Source organism: Aspergillus bombycis, assembly GCF_001792695.1.
Source record: "Aspergillus bombycis strain NRRL26010 chromosome Unknown contig00028, whole genome shotgun sequence".
NCBI classification, from domain to species: Eukaryota; Fungi; Ascomycota; class Eurotiomycetes; order Eurotiales; family Aspergillaceae; genus Aspergillus; species Aspergillus bombycis.
The window spans coordinates 19,579-39,391 of NW_019170030.1; the positions used below are offsets into that span (position 1 = coordinate 19,579).

A 19,813-nucleotide genomic window follows, 5' to 3' on the forward strand; every position below is an offset into this window, starting at 1 on the left:
GTGTTTACGATCTTACATCATCATGATTACTCTCCTCCTGGTCCTTTTATTGGTATCGTGTGGTCTCAGAAACCAGTAGTACCTACCTGCCTGGTACTCCCGCATCGTGGGAGTGTTATTGGCGTCACTACGTTTGATCTATCTCCCGTCTCTTTCCAGGTTTTCAGGGACCCCTGTTACAACTTGCGTCAGCTGCGGACCTGTCTTGATCAACTAACTGAACCCCTTAGGGAACCCCTTAGCCTCAGAGTAGTTCGTATCTTTTGCTTTCATCCAGTCATCATCCTCCAGCAGATTACATCCAATACAACGCGACACTGCCACAGCGTCTATGGCTACTTCGGATCTTTCAAATCCAGATTCTCTGGCTGTTTTAACGGCAATGGTTAATCAAACGGTAATGCCCTCATGGACCAGTTTATTGTAGTACAAAAGCACTGATCCTGGCCAGCTTATCGAAACCGGCCGTTTTTTTCGATCAGGGGGTTCTACGCAATCCAGGGCCCAGCTCAAGCGCTCGATTCCTGTTGCTCATGAGCAGTTTCAAAGCGCGCTGGATAATCTGTCCGAGCAGATCGTATGTGTTTTTCTTTTCCGTAGACCAACGGAGGGCATATGGTATGTTGATCTTACTGACCGACATTAGTTCATTGCCAAGACATTCCTGGAAAGGGACTACGAGGCAATTGCAGCCCAAAAGGCAGCACTGCAACCAGCCGAAGATGTTGTTATGAGTCAATTAGAGACCGTACAAGACCCCGAAACTGCGCCACAGGCGGAGGCAGCAGCGGTTGACGCAAATCAAGTCCAATCAGAACCGTACAAGGCTGACACCATGCAGTCACACACAAGCGTCGATGCCAGTCAGCAGGACTCCAGTGAAACCCTTGTGAAAGAAGAGAAACCAGCCGAGTCTGGCGTGGCTGGTCCTAATCACTCTCAGTCTGGGCCCAGTGAGATCAATTTTGATTCAGTGCTCGATGATACTGGCGGGGCGAATGACTTTGATCTGAACTTAGACTTTGGGGATGACGACCTGGGGAACGAGAACTTTTTGTCGGGATCCAACCTTGGTACTACAAATACGACTGGTGCCGCCGAGCAGGAGAAGGGGGTTGACCAAAGTGAGAACACGACAACTGAAGTCCCTGGGTTGGAGAATGGTGCTGCCAACATCCCAACTGGGGGAGATATGTTCGATCTAGAGTTGCAGAAGACCGAGACATTTTCCGATCAAAACGGGGCTCCAGAAGGGCAGCAAGGCAGCACCACCGAAGATATCATGGCTCCAGGGGAATCTAGCTTCGATGACTTATTCATGGATAATGAGAATTTTGGCGGTGGAGACGTTGGAGACCCCAGCATGTTGGAAGGTGATAGCTTGATGAACATGAACGAGCTTGATGACAGCTGGTTTACTTAGAGCTGATTCTTATCCTGTGGACGACGGGAAGAGGCTTTTTTTTGGTAGGGGGGGGTTACTACTCATGATGGCAATGATTATCGGTTATAGACAACGCTTCATGAAGATGAATAAGAAAACTCTACTTGGTTACCGACCTTCATCTCCCCTCACTCGCCGAGACACATGGCAAGGTTCATGCAAGGGGTGACGGCCGTACCTGAAAACGTAACGATGCATGATAGTTCGTCACTTTTGCCAATTTATGTAATATCAACTCTAAGTGAGATAAACTCTACCGGAGCCACAAGGCTGAGTAGGCATGCTCGCTTGGGTTACAGGTCGCGTAACATTGTTGGGCCATGTAGAACCGCCCCAAGGGGCTTTGCGTATGTTCGGACATGCGTAGCTTCGTGGTGTTTTCCGAATTGAGCACTGCCATTGAGGGTTGAGGTTGGTGAGGGGAATGAAGAAGTTGAAAAAAAAGGAAGGGAGGGAGGAAAAGAAGCTATTCCCAAGCCGTATTTGTTTTGGATTTAATCGTGGCTTAAGGTACAAACTGCCCCTGATTTGGGCATGAACATTCTATGGATATTCTATGAGGTCATCGGCTCGTGGAAATCTCGTGGGAGATCAAATCAATCTCGGCTTCTAGAAATCAGATTAACTCATCTTCGGCAAATAACTGCACAATCCTGGAATGGAATGAAACTCGACCCCTTCATTCCAATCTGGCGGAATTATGCGATCTCATCAATCATCTGGTTCGATCCTAGAGTAAAATCTTCAAGTCAATATTGATGCTTTCATCTTCAAATGGTCCACAGCGAGGGACCTTATTAAGCGATTAACTAATGCACTTGATCCACCGTGTCAGACCATCAAGCATTTGATTCTAGCGTTCTTCTTTCGCATTCTCTCTCTTTGGTCTTTATTTTTGTATTTATTTGTTTATTTTTTTTTAACTTCCAACCCTACCTTAATTGCCTCGCCAAAAGGTACCGACGATGTAACATAACTATCAAGGCTCTCATAAGGTCCCAACGCGGTTTGATTCGACATGACTAACGGGATCAACATCTCTGACAGCCTCGTTAGTTATTAGTAAGAGGGCAAGAGCGTTAGACCAGATTGATGATGAACGAGGCGTCTGAAATGCAAGCGATGCATCTCTTATGATATCACTGTTCGATTTGCGCTGCAGTTATGAATCACACGCCCACTAGAGACGCATCCCCGCACACACACGACAGGTCAAAGTGCCGAAAATGCTTGACAGATGGACTCTCAGACCCTCACCTCGCCCTGTCATTTTTTTTTGGTTATTTTTTCTTTCCTCCGCGGAAGTCACAGTCTCACATAGGCTCCTGATCCCGTGGTGCCGTAATATCCGCCATGGATGAATCTAGCCACCATCTTTGGTCTCTGCGTTCTCGGCACCGAGAAATCTACGGTCAAAACGTCATCACCCTCCCAAATTTAGGTTGTCAAAGGGACTTGGTTCGCTCTTGGCTCTAACCGACTAGGCAAGAAAACTTAATCCAGTGTAGGAATGGGTTCGTCAAAGTCGTAAAAGCTCTGTGGAAGTATTACTCCGAGTTACTTGAGAAGAGGAGACTACGAGTAACTAGTACTTAATTACATGGAAGGATGCAGAGATCGCTGTCACATGCTCTTCGAATTTCCTGTCACGTCATAGGATATAGTACTCTGTACAAGAACAAGATCGGGTATTGGATTGAGTTATATGGCTCTACAAAAGCCGCCGGTTAGAACCACGAGGCATATTATTACTATTACTACTCCGTGTACTCCGCACATTCTCAATTGGAGAAGACATAACGCTTCCTAGTGATTAGCAATGAGAGAAATACAAAATAGTCAAAATAGTAAAAAAAAAAATTACAACCTAAATTGACTAACCGGGAGGATTTCCCTTTAGCGTACCAGTAAAAGTCCAATGAGACGAAATACTAGTCGGGACAAGGGAGACGAGCTTCAAGGGAATCCGTCGTTCGATGAACTACTAGTCGAGAGCAAGCAGTTTGAATCATTATCCACGGATCGCCGGCTACAACGAACCACTCCGCGTCATCGTCTGAAATCTTATTCAAATCATTCGTTCCCTGCACCTTTTTCTCTGTAATTTGCTTTTCTCTTCCCTTTTCACCCTGCTCGAGTTTCCTATTGCTCGACAGTGTCTTGTGCCCAAGGAATCAAAGCGCACCGCCTCATTCTTGTCGCCGGATCGGTGCCGTCATCAGTCGGTCTGGTTGCCATCGGGTTTGGGAGTGTGTCTTTTATGGTCTTCGCATTGGCTTTGGAGGATTGATTACTAGTATCGGCGGACACGGACAACGACTGAGCATTTGCTCCCCGCAATTTATCGGCCCTTCTGGACTTGTCCCTTGGTTGATCATTTGCTATGAATTGATCACCCTGTCATTCATCTCCAAGTATCAATTTATTCTTCTTGTCAACGATACTCCGTGGGTACTTTCTCCTCTTTTCTCACTCACAACACCCAAACTCTCCGCATTTTTGTTCCTCGTACCGCCCCGTGTGTCTGCTCCCTTGCGTTCGGCCGGTCGATCATCAGCTAAAACGGAAAAGACTGCAATAAAAAAAAAAGAGGACCGTAACCAAAAAAAAAGAAATCGAAAGGGCCCCAGCTGGTCGCATTGAATGCGCGTCACGACTGGGCTTTTTTAAACTCTGTGACCTGAAAATACCTGGTACCTCTCATATTTACTTTGGGGTTTTTGCTTTTTTTTTTTCGTTTTCAACCCTTGTTCTTGTTGCGAGCCGCCGAGGACGGAGTACAGGGTAAGTCATTCATTTACTTACTTGGACCTGCCTGGCTCTTTCTCTCCTCGTTCTTTTTATATCCTTTTCACCTTTCAACCCGGTGTTTCTCTTTCTTTAGCCCTGCTTCGCTTCCTTTCTTTTGAAACTGCCTTAAATAGTGAGGCTCGTTTCAGTTTAGCCCCATCTCGCCCTTCCTTTTCCGTCTTCACTTTAAAAGGAGACTGCGATGTCGATGATCCGCAATTGATTCTCCCTTTGAAAAATAAAAATTTCCAGTCAATGATGCTTCTGAATTGGTGTCTTTCAAGATGACAACCGCTCATATTACTCCTCTGCAGCAGGACCTTTCGGCATCGGTCACAACGACAAGTCCGGTCGCCCAACTACATTACAGTCCCCCGGAATCTGTATCGTCTGGTCATACAAGTTCTAGCGCGGAACATCCTCGGCCAGTCGACCCATCGACCGTCGTTGGCGCCAATTTCCCGAAACAGACCAATCGCCGCGCTTCAATTTTTAGGAAGTTGGCGGGTCCACGCGAGAACGCAAAGCGTTTCCTCCGCCTGGGGGGTTCCGTCCGCGCTCAGTCGCCACCATCGATCCGCTCAATGTCCCGTACACAGCGTCCCCGTCCGGTCTCCGAGATCGTATTGTCTCCCGAAGATGCACGAATGCTCGCTTCTGCTAGTTTAGGAGCCGGTCTAGGAACGGGCAGAATGCGCTCCCACTCCTCTTCTACCGGATCGGTAAATCAGTCCTCTGCGGGGTCCGTAACGAGTGCGCCGTCATCGGACTCGATGGGACCGTTTCCAACGCTACGTCACGAGAAAATTGTTGCAACAGGAAGTGGTATCACAGTGGGCATTGCTCTCACAGAACCTGTGCTATACCTGCAGGGATACGATCATAATGACCCAAGTACAAAGAAATCCGCCATTCTACGTGGCCAGTTGCATCTCAAGGTCACCAAAAGCGTCAAGATTAAGAAGATATCGATCTGCTTCCGCGGACATGCACAAACCGATTGGCCCGAGGGTGTGTTCCAACAACTTTTGTTAATATTATTTTCTAGGCGCGCACGCTGACTGGATTTTGCCTCGCTACAGGAATACCGCCTAAAAAGGTACATTACCATGATAAGAAGGACCTGGTCACCCATGGTATGATGTATTTCAACCACGGCGATAGTGTTCTGATGCCGAACGACTACGGAGCAAACTTTTATCAGCATGCTAAGCCAGTGACCCCCCTTGCTGGAAAGGATGGCAGCCCAGTAACTGTTACCCGCGAAATCTTCTCGAAAACTGGATCCTCAACCTCTCTCAGTAATAGCCAGCCTACGAGTAAGGAGCTTAAACGCCTTTCTCTTCAATCCAATCACTCTCGCAGCTTCGGGAAGAACGATCCGCCCCCTAGCGCAGTCGCTCATCCACAGCGCAACTACCGCATGTTTCCTGTCGGTGATTACCTGTATAGTTTCGAGTTCCCGATTGATGGCTCCCTTCCAGAGACGATCAAGACAGATTTGGGATATGTTCGGTATGATTTAGAAGCTATCGTGGAACGATCGGGCGCGTTCCGGCCCAATCTCCTAGGTCACCTTGAAGTGCCGGTCATTCGCACGCCGGCGGAGGGCTCCTTGGAACAGGTCGAGCCGATCGCTATTTCTCGCAACTGGGAAGACCAGTTACACTACGACATCGTTATCTCAGGAAAATCTTTCCCATTAGGCAGCCAGGTCCCCATTGCATTCAAGTTAACACCGCTAGCCAAAGTCGAATGCCACCGGATTAAAGTCTATGTAACGGAAAATATACAACATTGGACGTCAGACAAGAGCGTCCACCGCTTTCAGCCAGCCAAGAAGGTGCTACTGTTCGAGAAGCGAGCTGATTCAGCAAGCACGAGTACATACCCAGGAAGCTCAATGCGCGTCACAGCAGGTGGTGGCATTGACTGGGATCATCGCGCTGCTGCTGCGAGAGGCGATGAAATTGTAGACCGGAACCGGACAAATCTTTTGGGAAATTTGGCTAGCGATTCCGGCGTCGGTCCGACCGAAATGGAGTTTAACGTTCAACTCCCGAGTTGCCATGAGATGAAAAATCGGGATGAGTCTCACAGACTACATTTTGACACAACGTACGAAAATATACAGATCAATCATTGGATCAAGGTATGATGAGCTTCCACCTGTTAGGTTCTGAAAGCAAGTTGACTAATGCGATTCTTCCAGATTGTCCTTCGTCTCTCTAAGGTAGATGAGAGAGATCCGAGTAAGCGAAGGCATTTCGAGATCTCTATCGATTCTCCATTCCACCTACTCTCGTGCAAGGCCACACAGGCGAACATTTATCTCCCAGCGTATACCTCGCCAAATTCGGATCCTGCGCCGCCTGCCCAGGAATACGAATGTGGGTGTCCAGGAGCCACCGCGCTTAACAAGCCCAGCTTGACCGGCCACTCTCCATCCTCCGAAGGAGAGGAGCCGCCGACTGGTAGAGCAGTTTACCGAAGTTTCACAAATGGCTCTGGCGGTTTGGCACGACCTCCTCAGGCGCATTTGGCACACGAGCCAAGCGACCGTGCAGATGAGCCTCCACCGCGTCCTATGCATCTTCTCCGCGCTCCGTCATTTGCTCCACCCGCATTCGAAGATGTTCCGCCACCGCCACCTCTCATAACACCACCCCCTGAATACACTTCTATAGTCGGTAATAACGACCGGGAGACGGTGCTGGAGGATTATTTCTCGCGGCTGTCGTGTTATGAGGAAACTGCCGATGACCCACGGGGTCTCGGACGGGTTGATGTGCCTCTGACCCCTGGAGGTCGGGTGAACCGCAGTATGGACGTCCCACGGGAGTGGGTTCGCCTGGATCAGTCGACCGTCTAAGCCGTTGGACAACAATCGACTAGATGTCAGTCACGGAGTTACGATGCCATGAATTAAATGTATTCTTTTCATCTTGGATGGGATCCACGGGTGCTTGTTCTTACCCCCGGAAATTTCCCTTAACGGTATCCTACTATTTGCGCTGTATGCTGATGAATTATATTTTTTTTTATAAATCGGATTTACAGGGTTATTGGGCGCAGAAGGACAAGGATGATGGCCGGCGCTGGGTTAGGAGGGCATCATCATGAGCGATCTTGATTTACTTGGATTTTCTTTTCTATGCTATACACCTTTCAAGGTCGTTATGTCTATGTCCCACAAACATATTTGTACTAACGATTGATACAATTCGTTTCATACATCTATATGTCACTAAGTATATAGACCGCTGTTTCATCATTCAGATCTTGTAAGTACTTCATGTGAACGCACTTCGGCTACAATTGCTTCCAGCAGCGCATCTACAATGACTATACAAACTGGAATACCTCAGCTATCTCCGACACATGTATGGATCTTTTCAAATAACTCTCAAGCTGAATATTATGCAATCACAATTCTCTTACGGGTGAATCAACACCATAAACAGGTATATATGAGATAGTGATATGTCGGGGAAGTCGCCTCTTAGTATTACTGATACCTTAGACTGGTGCTCATGGTTTATAACATCGCCTCCCATTATTCGCTCCGTGCTGAACAAGAAGGCGTAGATCAATGGTACGGGGCATCGTCTCCGAGATTGAGCCTCGGCACGATGATTGTGAAGGGGAAATAGCGAATCTTATTCGAAGACGCACACTAGCTAACTTTAGCCTGCGAGGTAGCAGTCCATCGACTGAGAACACGTTTTCCGGAACATCTGCCGTTACAGACTAGGATATCTGGTGATAATTGCCAGTAGCCAAGCAATATTTACCTGCGTGATAGGACGACGCTAACAGCGACGAACCCGACTAGATCAAGGGCCGTTCCGCTGACCTTCTATACGGCCGGTAAGAGGATCATGTGGTCTAGAACATACATGTTGGTTGTCAGGCCATGGCTGATGAACCCAATTCTCACAAGCCGGAGTTACCTTGTTTCGATATCATTTTAACCGGGTGAAATTGTGGAGATTGCGAGGTTGCAGTCCCAGGTGGCTATACTAGCACGTGGTCTCCTGCATGTCAGACTGGAAGCCATCACACTTGGATATGGCACCCCTCAACACATTTCCCCGGTTTTCCTCTTGTTAAATTAATTGAGGGGTTCATCAACAGTGACTCAACAGAATTGTCGGGCGGGGGCACAACCAAAGCTTACACCATGATATCCGATTCAGTATGGAGAAGATGACATTGGTGGGTGGATATGCCAACCCGAGGTCTTGTTTTCTGTCTTGGATCTCGATGGTTATGAAACAGGGTCGTTGTTTCTTTGCGATTTCCCTGTCCAACGCACTACGGGATCATCTGATCAATCATCTAATAGATTCCTGGCCCAGAAGTGCGAGAAGTCCATACGACTAGTCTATCCCGAGATCCCGTACCCTTTCCTATTACGATGAGGAGCAAGAGACTCCGGGGTAAAGTGTCCAGATTCTGCACAACGTGAAGCTCGCCGCTAAGTCTTAGTTACGGGGAATACGAACCTGTTTAGGCTCAGTGCGAACTGATTCCCGCTCTTGTATTTGCTTGAATAGAGGTTATTCTGTTTTCATCACGGAGAAATGAACTGCTCGTCTCCAGATGCCGGACCGGCGGTCCTTCGATCCGGTAGACAAGCCCTTAAGTCTACGATATGATGATGTTTGAGTTGGGCAGGACGCCTATATAAAGATGGCTCCTTTCTGGAGTTCTCCAATATGCTTTATGAAGTCCAAGCACTGGCAACGCTTTGCAGAGTCAAAGATGGCTTCCTTTCTTCTCTCTAGAATCTGTCGCAATGCCCTCATCTTGTCTTCAATCCTGACCCTTGTCCAGGGTCAGCAGATTGGGACTTACCAGACTGAAACCCATCCCTCCATGACCTGGCAGACATGCAGTAATGGCGGCAGTTGCAGCACCAAGCAAGGCTCCATTGTCCTCGATGCCAACTGGCGTTGGGTCCACCAAACCGGAAGCTCGAGCAATTGCTACACCGGCAATAAATGGGATACTTCCTACTGCAGTACCAATGACGCTTGTGCCCAGAAATGTGCCCTAGATGGTGCCGACTACTCCAATACTTACGGTATCACCACCAGTGGCAGCGAGGTCCGTCTCAATTTCGTCACAAACAACTCCAACGGGAAGAACGTCGGTTCTCGTGTCTACATGATGGCTGACGATACCCATTACGAGGTTTACAAGCTGTTGAACCAAGAGTTTACCTTCGATGTGGACGTCTCCAAGCTTCCATGTGGTCTTAATGGCGCTTTGTACTTCGTCGTAATGGACGCCGATGGAGGTGTTTCCAAGTATCCAAACAACAAGGCCGGCGCTAAATACGGTACTGGTTATTGTGACTCCCAATGCCCACGGGATATGAAGTTTATCCAGGGACAAGCCAATGTCGAAGGCTGGGTATCGTCAACCAACAATGCCAACACAGGTACTGGAAATCATGGTTCCTGCTGCGCAGAGCTGGACATATGGGAGTCCAACAGCATTTCGCAGGCTCTCACTCCTCACCCATGCGATACGGCCACCAACACTTTATGCACTGGGGATGCCTGCGGTGGCACCTACAGTTCCGATCGCTACGGTGGGACGTGTGATCCTGACGGCTGCGACTTTAACCCATATCGTGTGGGCAACACCACCTTCTATGGCCCTGGTAAGACAATTGATACCAACAAACCGATGACAGTCGTAACTCAGTTTATCACCGATGACGGCACCTCCAGTGGCACCTTATCCGAGATTAAACGGTTTTACGTGCAGGACGGCGTGACCTACCCCCAGCCCAGCGCAGACATCAGCGGCCTCAGCGGCAACACCATCAACTCGGAGTTCTGTACCGCAGAAAACAGCCTGTTCGACGGCTCGGGTAGCTTCGCGAAACACGGTGGGCTCGCCGGCATGGGTGAAGCCATGTCGACTGGAATGGTGCTGGTCATGAGCTTGTGGGATGATTACTATGCCAACATGCTCTGGCTTGACAGCAACTACCCCACCGACGAGTCCACCAGCAAGCCCGGCGTGGCCCGTGGAACTTGCGCCACGTCCTCTGGTGTTCCTAGCGAGGTTGAAGCCTCCAACCCGAGCGCCTATGTGATCTATTCCAACATTAAAGTTGGTCCTATCGGCTCCACTTTCAAGAGCTGATCTCCGGGGCGGGTCTCCATATACCTGCAAGTGATGAACCTTATCTACTTTTGAGTGCCTGACGTTCGCTATGGGTGGTAGTCATGATCAAGTATATTTCGCCATCGCTATGTAAGGGGGAATATCATGGATATTGAGAAGGGAGGGAAATGTACGGTGACGCCGATGTAGTCAGAAGAGTATGAAATGAAATGACGTCGTTCAGATCTATAACCTTTACCGCCCAGTGGAGAATCCCGCATAGAGCTTCCTTTTCGGATAGTGCCGAGCGGATACTTTCAGCTCATCCATAATGATCCAGTGACCACCGGCCAACTCACCTCGATTCTCGTAGATCGCTTCCTCCTTGCTGTCGCCATATCCTGCTGGGAATAGAGCATACTGTACCTCAGAACAACCATATCAACCCTTACCCGGTGAGTCTCGTCTCCCATATGAGGTTTCCCGACGCTCATCTGTATTAAGGTTGACACCCACCAATATAACTCAAAATAACCCCCATCCATAATCCCAGTCACCATGACCGTCGAGGTCGCCCCCCTTACAGAGGCAGACATCCCCGACGCGATCGAAGTCATCCAGCAAGCTTTCGCAGAGACCCATATTTCCAATGGGTTTTCGATCCCTCCAAGGTGAGTTTTGATCAACGGGGAAAACACCATTCCCAGAATCACAGAACACAAACCCTCATATCCCAACACAAGGCAAGAGATCCCACCAGAGAAAAAAAGGCTAACGGACAGCGGCCCATCAACGCGGTCGAGGTGAAACACCGACCGGCGTGATGGACAAGCCATGCCCCGAACACACAGTTCAACAAGCAAAGAAACTATGATTCCCTCGCGGCGCGATGTCTCTGGGGGATCAACAACGCCCTGTTCCACGTTGCCAAAGAAACGGGTGCCAACGGTGTCGACCGCGTGGTCGGCGTGTCCTGCTGGTTACCGCCGCATGCCGCCTCCGAGCCGGAGAGCTGGTACAGCTGGTGCCAGGGGTGGGTGCTGAGCTGGCGACAGATGCTGAACAACGTCTGGAATTTAGGCCGGGGCGGGCTCCGGACTAATCGGTACTGGATCTGGAAGGAGAGGCAGCAGGAGGCGCAGAGCGCGATCTGGGATGATCCACGGGGGTACTATTTCTGCAACATTGTGGCTGTCAGTCCTAAGGCGCAGGGGTGTGGCATTGGGAGGAAGTTGTTCGAGGCTGTTACTGATATGGCGGATCGGGAGGGAGTGAAGTGCTATTTGGAGAGTTCGCGGAATGTGCCGAATGTGCAGATTTATGAGAAGATGGGGTTTAGGATGAAGAAGGAGATGGAGTGCCGGGACGGGGAGGATGTTTGCATGGTAGGTTTTCTTTTCTTCTGTTTTCCCTTTGCATCTTGAGAGATGGATGTCTGATACTGTGGTTGGCAGCTTTATTGCATGGTTCGTGAGCCTAGCTCGGAGAAGTGAGGGTTCGGGCGGTTTCTATCATTTTTCACTGTATGCGGTATTTGATGGCGAATCGGAATGGCAGGGTTGAAAGGAGGCATGCTGCTTTATGATCCTCTCCAGTAAGAGACAAGAGTTCAGTGTGAGTACATATATCTAGCATTTGTTCATGAATCTACATTGAAGTTATCTATCTATCTATCTATCTCACCCCACAACCGCCCCCAAACTAGTAAAGTAGTATACAACAGACATCAGCACCCACCAACCCAAAGGATCCAGACCAACAACGAACCCCCAGTTTACAAAATGGAAAAAAAAAAAGAAAAAGAAAAAGAAAAAGAAACGAAAAGAAAAAAGCCCTAATTCTCAAGGTCCCCACAGGATCACAATCACAATCACAATCACACCCCATAACCCTACCCAGCAATACTAGTCCATAGCAAAAACATAACCAACGCAAAACACCACCCGAGCCTCTCTGGCAATATCAGTAAACCACTGCACTACAACCACTACTAATTTAGTAATCAGTCACTAAGAAAAGCCAAACCTCCTAAGAAAGAAAAAACCGAAAAGCTTAGTCCGAACCTACACCACCTGACTAGCGCCAAGGAACTCCGTGACCACTGGCATGTTGAAAGGTTAACGTCGGTTCTGGCCGTCACTTAGCACGCTGTGTTATTATAACTCTTCTGTTATAGGGGCCCCTTCGTCCGAAATGAGGATTACGTTGTCGACTTTGGATTCTCTCTTTGGTTCGGGTCGGTGGTGGGGGGTGTTGGTCTTGCTGGGTTTATTCTGTTTTACTGTCTCTTACTGTGGGTTGGTGGGGGTATCTGGATTCGTCTCTATGAAATAATAGTGTGTATGTTATGTATGTATGTAGATAGCCAAGGCAGGTAGTCGATATTAGTAGGTAGGTAACCAGCCAGGTACTTTTGTCCATCCAATATACAATATACAAATAGCCAACTAACCAAAACATCCATACAGCCCTACCCTACCCTGCTATTAGTAGTAGCACCAATACCAAGATAGCCCTAATCCCAGTCGAGTGAGAGTCTACAAATGGAAGCAGACCCCACAATCAAATCCCGATCCATCATCCCCCTAATAACAAATCTCACCTCCAAATCCCTACAATCGCAATCAACAATCCAGGGTCCAATCACCGAAATCTCAGCCATAAGCACTATGTTTCAGAACCTAGCCCCTTCATATGTACTCCGTCAGCACCAACACAATAACAGGCTTGATATGACACGGATCGGGCCGGAGTCGGGACCGCTAGAATCAGTCCATGAGATGCATAGATGTTGTGATACCGGGATCAACGGCTAGGAGGGTTTAGAATCTGACGGGCAGGGTGTGTATATGCGACGGGTGATATTGATAGTGAGCGTTTTATAACTTATTGGGGAGGTGTCTGCATGTATATCCCGGGTTTAGGTGGTAAGAGATATACTCGAGCTATGGAGGATAGAGAAAAGGAGTATAGGTGGAATGAGTGAGCATTATGTACAAACGACAATGATAAGTAAACTCCAGGCCCATCATGGTCCATGGATCAAGACAGTAGCTACTATCTATCACCTGTCTATACAAACTGTAAGACTGTACATGGTGTACAAATGTCCATCTCCACTACATTCCTTTAAGCTCTGGATAATACCGAGCGTACCTAGACAATAACTCCTACTACTTCCATCAAAAAAATAACCGTGACTCATTCAATTAGACTATCACCCTTCTAGCATATATCCGACATTCAGCATAATTACGTCAGGTATGTTACCAGAGATCAAATACGGATACTCAGTGCCAGATAGTACACTCACGAGGTAGAATTTTAGCCTAAAATAACCCAATCCCATTTATACAAAACTCTAGAGTAGATCATTGAGTGTGGAGCTGTGCCAAGCACCCTGAACACAGATACAGAGGTGATTTATGAGTCTGTGATGAGAAGGAAGGGGTTGTGGTGAATATTACGATGTTGTCTCTATTTAGTACCAGGATTCAAAATACATTGTTCCGCACAGACTTCATTGATAGTACTTCCAAACTAAGGAAAGAAATCAGTGCGATCTACTGTGTCGTTGATACCGAACCATACCCTGCTATGACCACTTCGGAAGGAGGAAACGTCATGAAGGTTCACTGGTACATGCATAGACCAACAAAACCCAATCGATATCTCTACACGAGCAGTTCCCATAACCCAGGGTACTACGCAAATGCCACCTGTACATTGACCAACTAGACTACGGTCATAGCTCCAGGGCCGCTTCCCACTAGTTGGTAACTAGCCAGGCACTGACTCGGTCTTATCTTAGCGGCACCACTGCCTCAAAAATTAAATCAATGAATAAGGAATAAGCAAAAGTCAAACCAGAAAAAGAACCAGGGGAACGGAATCGGCCTGGAAATATTCAATTGTCTCGGTAGGAAAACACACACACACACACACATAGAGTTCAAACTGACTCGATGTTCGTATTTTCCCGCAAGTAGGGATGGTGAAGTTTAATATATAGACTCATGGTTAGTGCGAAGAGTGAGGCGGCAGAGCTACTGATTCGCGTCGTTGTTGCCGCTTCCTCTGCCGAGCCAACGTAGCAAGGGGCTTATTGCTCCTCAAGGCTGTACCTTTGTTGAGGCTGGCTACTGGACAGGATCTTATGCACCCTGGAACTCGCCTGCATGCATGGTACTTCAGGGCGAAGTCCTCTTATCCTAGTAAATCATTAAGGTCCTGGGTCTCATTGAGCTTTCTTCGATCGGCCGATGGGCCCGTTGCCCCTTTTCTTTGTCTTCTACCGTGCGTCCGGCCCGGATTCTTGGGATGTAATTAATTGTGGATGAAGGTTGGCAGAGGAGAGTGCACGTGCCCACGACCTACTATAAATGTGGGGATTTCCAAAGGGTCTTTTGGTCGCAGCATGTCGGTTTGCCCTGTTTGTTTCGTACTTTTGGACAATGTCTATAGAGTATACGTATACTAGTACTCTGTAGAACGTTAGGCCAGACCATACAGTTTACAGGGGTGAATGGAGGAAACTGTGCCCCGACATCCCTTGGCAACTTTGATTGACTGGCGTCTCTACACGCGTCTGCACTGTTCAAGTCATTGGAGTTGCGCAGCTGTGCCTCGGAAACCTGCATGGTCCTAGCGGTGATGGTCCAAGGCCACGTAAGAGTATGAAGTGCTTAGTGTAATCAACGAACAAGAACCAAGGACTCTAATATAGTATGACCGAGTAATACTCCGTAGTGTGATAAGACCAAGTTCAGCTTTCGTGTAAGTATCCCGGAACGGAAATGGAAACCCTCATGCGAAGATTTCCAGATATGGTGAGACCAGCTTGTGTGCATCATAGCTTCGGTTCTTAATATGTTAAAATTTTTTTTTCTTTGAAAAGTTTTCTGCTAACCTTGGGTGAACATGATCATCATAGTATCAGGCCATAGGATGAGTGACATGTGCTACCCGGGCTTCGCTTCTACCCGCCTAGTGAGGAGGTTATGCTCCGTAGGATATATGATGAGGATATCTCCTTAGGGCCTCGGTTCGGTTCGATCACCGAGCTTTGGCTGACCGTATGGTGCGATGATTTGGAAGAGAGCTTGCATACCTACCACTTTGGCGATCCAGTCGGTGATCCACGTCCATGGCGCCAGTAGTTCTCTCTCATTGGACCTCAGGATCTTCAGGGCGAGGCGACTATCGGGGTGGTTGTGGAATGGCTAGCTGTCGCGCTTCTTCAGGTTTGACTGCTAGCCAATAGTGAGGCAATGTATACAGAGGATATGACGACCACCATGGATCCCATTACCCCCTGAACTCGTTAGTGTTGCGAGTGGACCGGCTATGTTTTAAGCGTTGCCCTGCAGGACTGCATATTCGGCCCGAGAGTAGGCTTGGTCAGAAGGTAAAGTGGCCGTACGCGATGGTATCTCTCCGCGTTCCTTAGCAGGCATCGGAAATTAAATCATTAACCGTGGTTGCGAGGAAGGATTGCTGCAGTTCAATCCCTAAGCAAATGAAAGGGGATGGAATTGCGGGGATAATGTATGCAATATGCCTGTTGAATGGCCGCCCATCCGAAAAATCCTCGGCCTCCCCACTCCCGGGAGAGAGAGAAGTCGGCGACTAACCTTAGGGAACTCCACCCATCCATGCAATTTCAGCACCAACTGATGATTGTCTGGTGCCCACTGACTAACTCACTAACGTCTAACTACCTACTCCGTATGCATGATATTCTTGTGTTACTACACCACATGGGGGGTGGGGTGGCAGCGTTGATCACATTGCATCGGTCGTGTCCATCACAGAATGGCAGTCCCTTAACAGGGTTCATGGGGTTCCAAGACCAGGGTAGAACAAAGAGAACCAGAAAAGAAAGTAGGGAACCAAGACCAAGCCCATTAATCCTTGTTCGTATCTCTCAAGCTTGTTGGTTTCCCGTGCGACTGTCGACCGTCCATCGGGGGAAATAATGCAGCCCAGCCTTCGGTCTGACAACTAGCCGGCTCTAAGAACCACTAGAATCCACACCACTCGGCCGGTCGCTTTACCTCGTCATAGGACGGGGGAGCACAGACTCCGTCTGGGCCTCCGTAGATGCAGGATGATATATGCTTGGCAGGCAACGGTTCTGCTATCGTGCACCTCATTGCGTCAAGTGCAATGACCACTGGTTGATAACAAGCGGTGGCTAGAGGTATAGCGTTATTCTTTACCCTCAAACCTGAGTATTGTTCATGCTAGTCTAGGAGAAGGTCAAGGCGGCCTCTTGTGTAGCGCTTTCCCCCTAGTTCCCGCTTCTCTGACTCGTCAAAGTGGTTCCCCTCGCGAGCCATTCCGTTCCCACCGCGGGGGTGAAGAAAAGGACAAAGCAGTTCGGAAAGACACCAGCAATAGGAACCCATCCAAATAGGCAACAATGGTGGTAAATTTAGTCTGTTTTCCTTTCTGTGACAAAAACAGAGTTGTGTATAACATGATTGAGGTAAAACAGGAATGGGATCTAAACAGGGAGAAGAAGAGAGAAAGAGAGAGAGAGAGAAGGAAAAAAAAAAAAAAAAAAAAAGGGAAAAAAGGGAAAAGCCGACCCTCTTCTGTTGACTCCTGAAAGCGCCATACATGATACCCGTGCCAAATCCAATATACATGTGACAGAGAAATTTCACCTGGAATTTCTCGAAGGTGCAGAGGGAAAGGAATTAAAAAGAGAGTAAAAAAATAAGGGATAAGAGGGAGGGGGAAAAAAAGAAAAGAAAAATTAGAGAAACGAACAAGTGGGACATGCAGATGGTGAGAGAGTAAATCAAGGCGCTCATGGAACAATCGAGGAATTGATGATGGTGGTTTTCGAAAGAATTCGTGAGATATGCCGTGAAGATATGCCGCCTTCTAGATTCGGAGGAGGCCGTTGAGGCCGTATAGTGTTTCGTTTACGTCGATCCATATAAACTCAACGACACAGTCGACACTTGCCGACCACCACAATAAATCGATCGTGGGGACTGTCGTTACATCGGTTCTCTTTAGACCCATCGATGGATGTCCGGATGAAATGCACATTGGGCTCACGGCAAGTGCTGTATATGTAGAAATTTTTAAAGTAGTTGCACATTGCTGCCGCATCCACTGCCGCCAGAGAAGGGATGGTCTTTGAGGAATGCAACGCCGTCTCAAGTTTCGGGAGGATAGAGAAGTTCAATTGTGGATGGTTGTGATAGTAGGTATATCGAACAATGCCACCCTACCTCGGATGTGAAGGTGATCCCGGATCTGGAGGTACGAGGGAGATAAGGTATTTAAAGAGGATGTGCTGAATAGGTTTGTAAAAGGCAATTGTATCAATATAGGCCACATGAGGCAGGGGAGGAAGAATGATAATATATGTACGGTGCCCATGGAGGGCAACTACAGCATGGGCTTGTTTGCTAGTAAGTTAGAGAGCACCACCAGGGTTGTGGCCCATCACAAGCCGGCGGCCGAAAGGTTAGACAGGGGAGTGAAGAAAATTAGAAATCCATTTATTATTTATTCAATAAAATAAAAATCCAAAAATTACAAGGGAAATAAAATAAAAAATACAAAATACAAAAAAGAAGGTAATGCCCGACGATCCGTTTTCAGAGTATTGAAGTAGTCTGGCATCAAGAACAAGAAAAAAAAATAAAAAATAAAAAGGGAAAAAATAAAAATAAAATAAATATCCCTGCAAGGTGACCGGCCCATCTCCGTGAAGCGTCATTGGAACTGCACAGCAATCTAGAAAATAGTGAAACTAAGGATGTAGACTAACAACGCGGCAGCTAACTTCTCTAGTAACGTTTGAGGAAGTTCCACACAAGGGAAGAGAAGCCTCATCTGCTTTAGGACCGATCGGGGCAATGGGAGATCGACGTGGTCCCTCGCAGCCGTTGATGCTTCATCTACACGTGGCGCTAACTAGGATCTTCATGCATGACTGACGGCAAAGTCCTAGACGTGTCGTGGGTAAGGCCACCAGCAAGTCTGGAGTAGGTCTAAAGCAAACAACATCGGTGGAGGTTAATCCGATCAGTGAGTCTCGATGTAACGGCACGAAACCGTTGGGATTGTCCTGCTCACTGTTGAAGACCCTCCTCCACAGTTCTTCCTCTAGGGGGCCAAGACCACCCACAACCTTGGAAGCTAGACACCTAAACCTGGGTTATGTATTCATTGTCAATGGTGAGGCAATTGAATCAATTACATTATCATATCCGACAAAGCCCGTTTGGTTAGCGTTCCAGATATTTTGCGCATGGGCGGTAGGTTTCTCATTGGGTGAATATCGTAAGGTTCATGGTGCCTGACCCGGTGGAATTCAGGTCCTATTCCTTCCGCTCCACAGCGTCATTTTTCTGGGAAAAAAAGAAAAGGAAGAGGAAAGGGAAAAGAAAAAGAAAAAGGGAAGCAAAAAAGAAGAGAGAGAAAACTGAGTCAAAAGTGTTGGGTACCCATATGCCTCCTTTAATTAGACTCAGCCCCTGATGAAAGTGACTCGATTAAGCTGAACTGTATGCATATTCCCGTCTTCTTAGACCTACTACTTCTACTCCGGAGTGCTTCGGCGCCGTAGTAACAGATCGGCTCGTACCCTAATCTACTCCGTATAACCGGGAAATACACCTGTAAGTACTCCTGTGACTTGAGTAGTTTTTCTCCGGGTTTCACTAAACGCACTTGGAGCCATAAAATTCACCGAATGGTACTAACTATAGCGTAGTGCCGTTCGGGCTCAAAGTTTAAACATCCGGTTGGTGCCTCAGGGTCTGAATCCGTGGCTCGGAACTAAATCCGACCACTGGTTTAAATTTTATTATCCTCTTTTTTTTGTTATCACTGTTATTTTTCTTTCCTTAGTCTATGATATTATGATCTTAGCCCCATCGGTCAAGGAACCATGATATCATAAGATAGTTGCATCGATCCGCAGACGGGAAGAGAGCATGACCCGCCGTTGGTGATTGATATCGCATACGTAAGCTGGTTGAAGAATCAGTATGCCAAGAAAATCACGGTGATTCTGCCTTTTCCATTTGAACCTTAAGTAGAAAATTCTTGCAAAGTATACGATGGGGGGGGGGAGTCAAATCCGAATCATCCTTCCAGAAGGATGTCGCGGGAGAGTGGCCCACTGGGAGTACGGCATGTCTTGTCAAGGTTACGACAGCCCTCCGTCGGGCTTTGACTACGGCTAACGAAGAATCGATCCACGGCTTCGAGAAAAGTTAAATTGGCCCACTGTTATAATAGGCATCAGATAATCAGTATTAGCTACCTAAGACTCAACGGCGGTGCTAGTCATAAGATTGACAATGGCATTATATCACCAGAACGGTAACCTCAACGAGTGACAAAGATACATCGGTCAAGTGACTCACAGTCCGGGGACAATCGGGTGTTGCAGGGGAAGGAGGGGAAAAGAAAAAGAAT

At 47.8% G+C, this 19,813-nt stretch overlaps 4 protein-coding genes across 4 annotated transcripts; all 4 read left to right on the top strand.

The window, feature by feature from the left end:
- Positions 1–331: 331 nt before the first annotated feature.
- On the top strand, positions 332–1,423 carry ABOM_004963 (uncharacterized protein; the record flags this gene model as incomplete). Its single annotated transcript, XM_022532092.1, has 3 exons — positions 332–397; positions 452–577; positions 647–1,423. 3 exons carry the CDS (start codon positions 332–334, stop codon positions 1,421–1,423), a joined length of 969 nt encoding a protein of 322 aa, XP_022390558.1.
- Positions 1,424–4,518: 3,095 nt separating this feature from the next.
- On the top strand, positions 4,519–7,106 carry ABOM_004964 (arrestin family protein; the record flags this gene model as incomplete). Its single annotated transcript, XM_022532093.1, has 3 exons — positions 4,519–5,245; positions 5,317–6,386; positions 6,447–7,106. 3 exons carry the CDS (start codon positions 4,519–4,521, stop codon positions 7,104–7,106), a joined length of 2,457 nt encoding a protein of 818 aa, XP_022390552.1.
- A 1,895-nt stretch (positions 7,107–9,001) lies between these two features.
- Positions 9,002–10,399, top strand: ABOM_004965 (glycoside hydrolase family 7 protein; the record flags this gene model as incomplete). Its single annotated transcript, XM_022532094.1, has 1 exon — positions 9,002–10,399. The coding sequence occupies one exon, from the start codon at positions 9,002–9,004 to the stop codon at positions 10,397–10,399; it is 1,398 nt and encodes a 465-aa protein (XP_022390553.1).
- A 519-nt stretch (positions 10,400–10,918) lies between these two features.
- Positions 10,919–11,853, top strand: ABOM_004966 (GNAT family N-acetyltransferase; the record flags this gene model as incomplete). Its single annotated transcript, XM_022532095.1, has 3 exons — positions 10,919–11,031; positions 11,193–11,745; positions 11,815–11,853. 3 exons carry the CDS (start codon positions 10,919–10,921, stop codon positions 11,851–11,853), a joined length of 705 nt encoding a protein of 234 aa, XP_022390554.1.
- Positions 11,854–19,813: the final 7,960 nt, after the last annotated feature.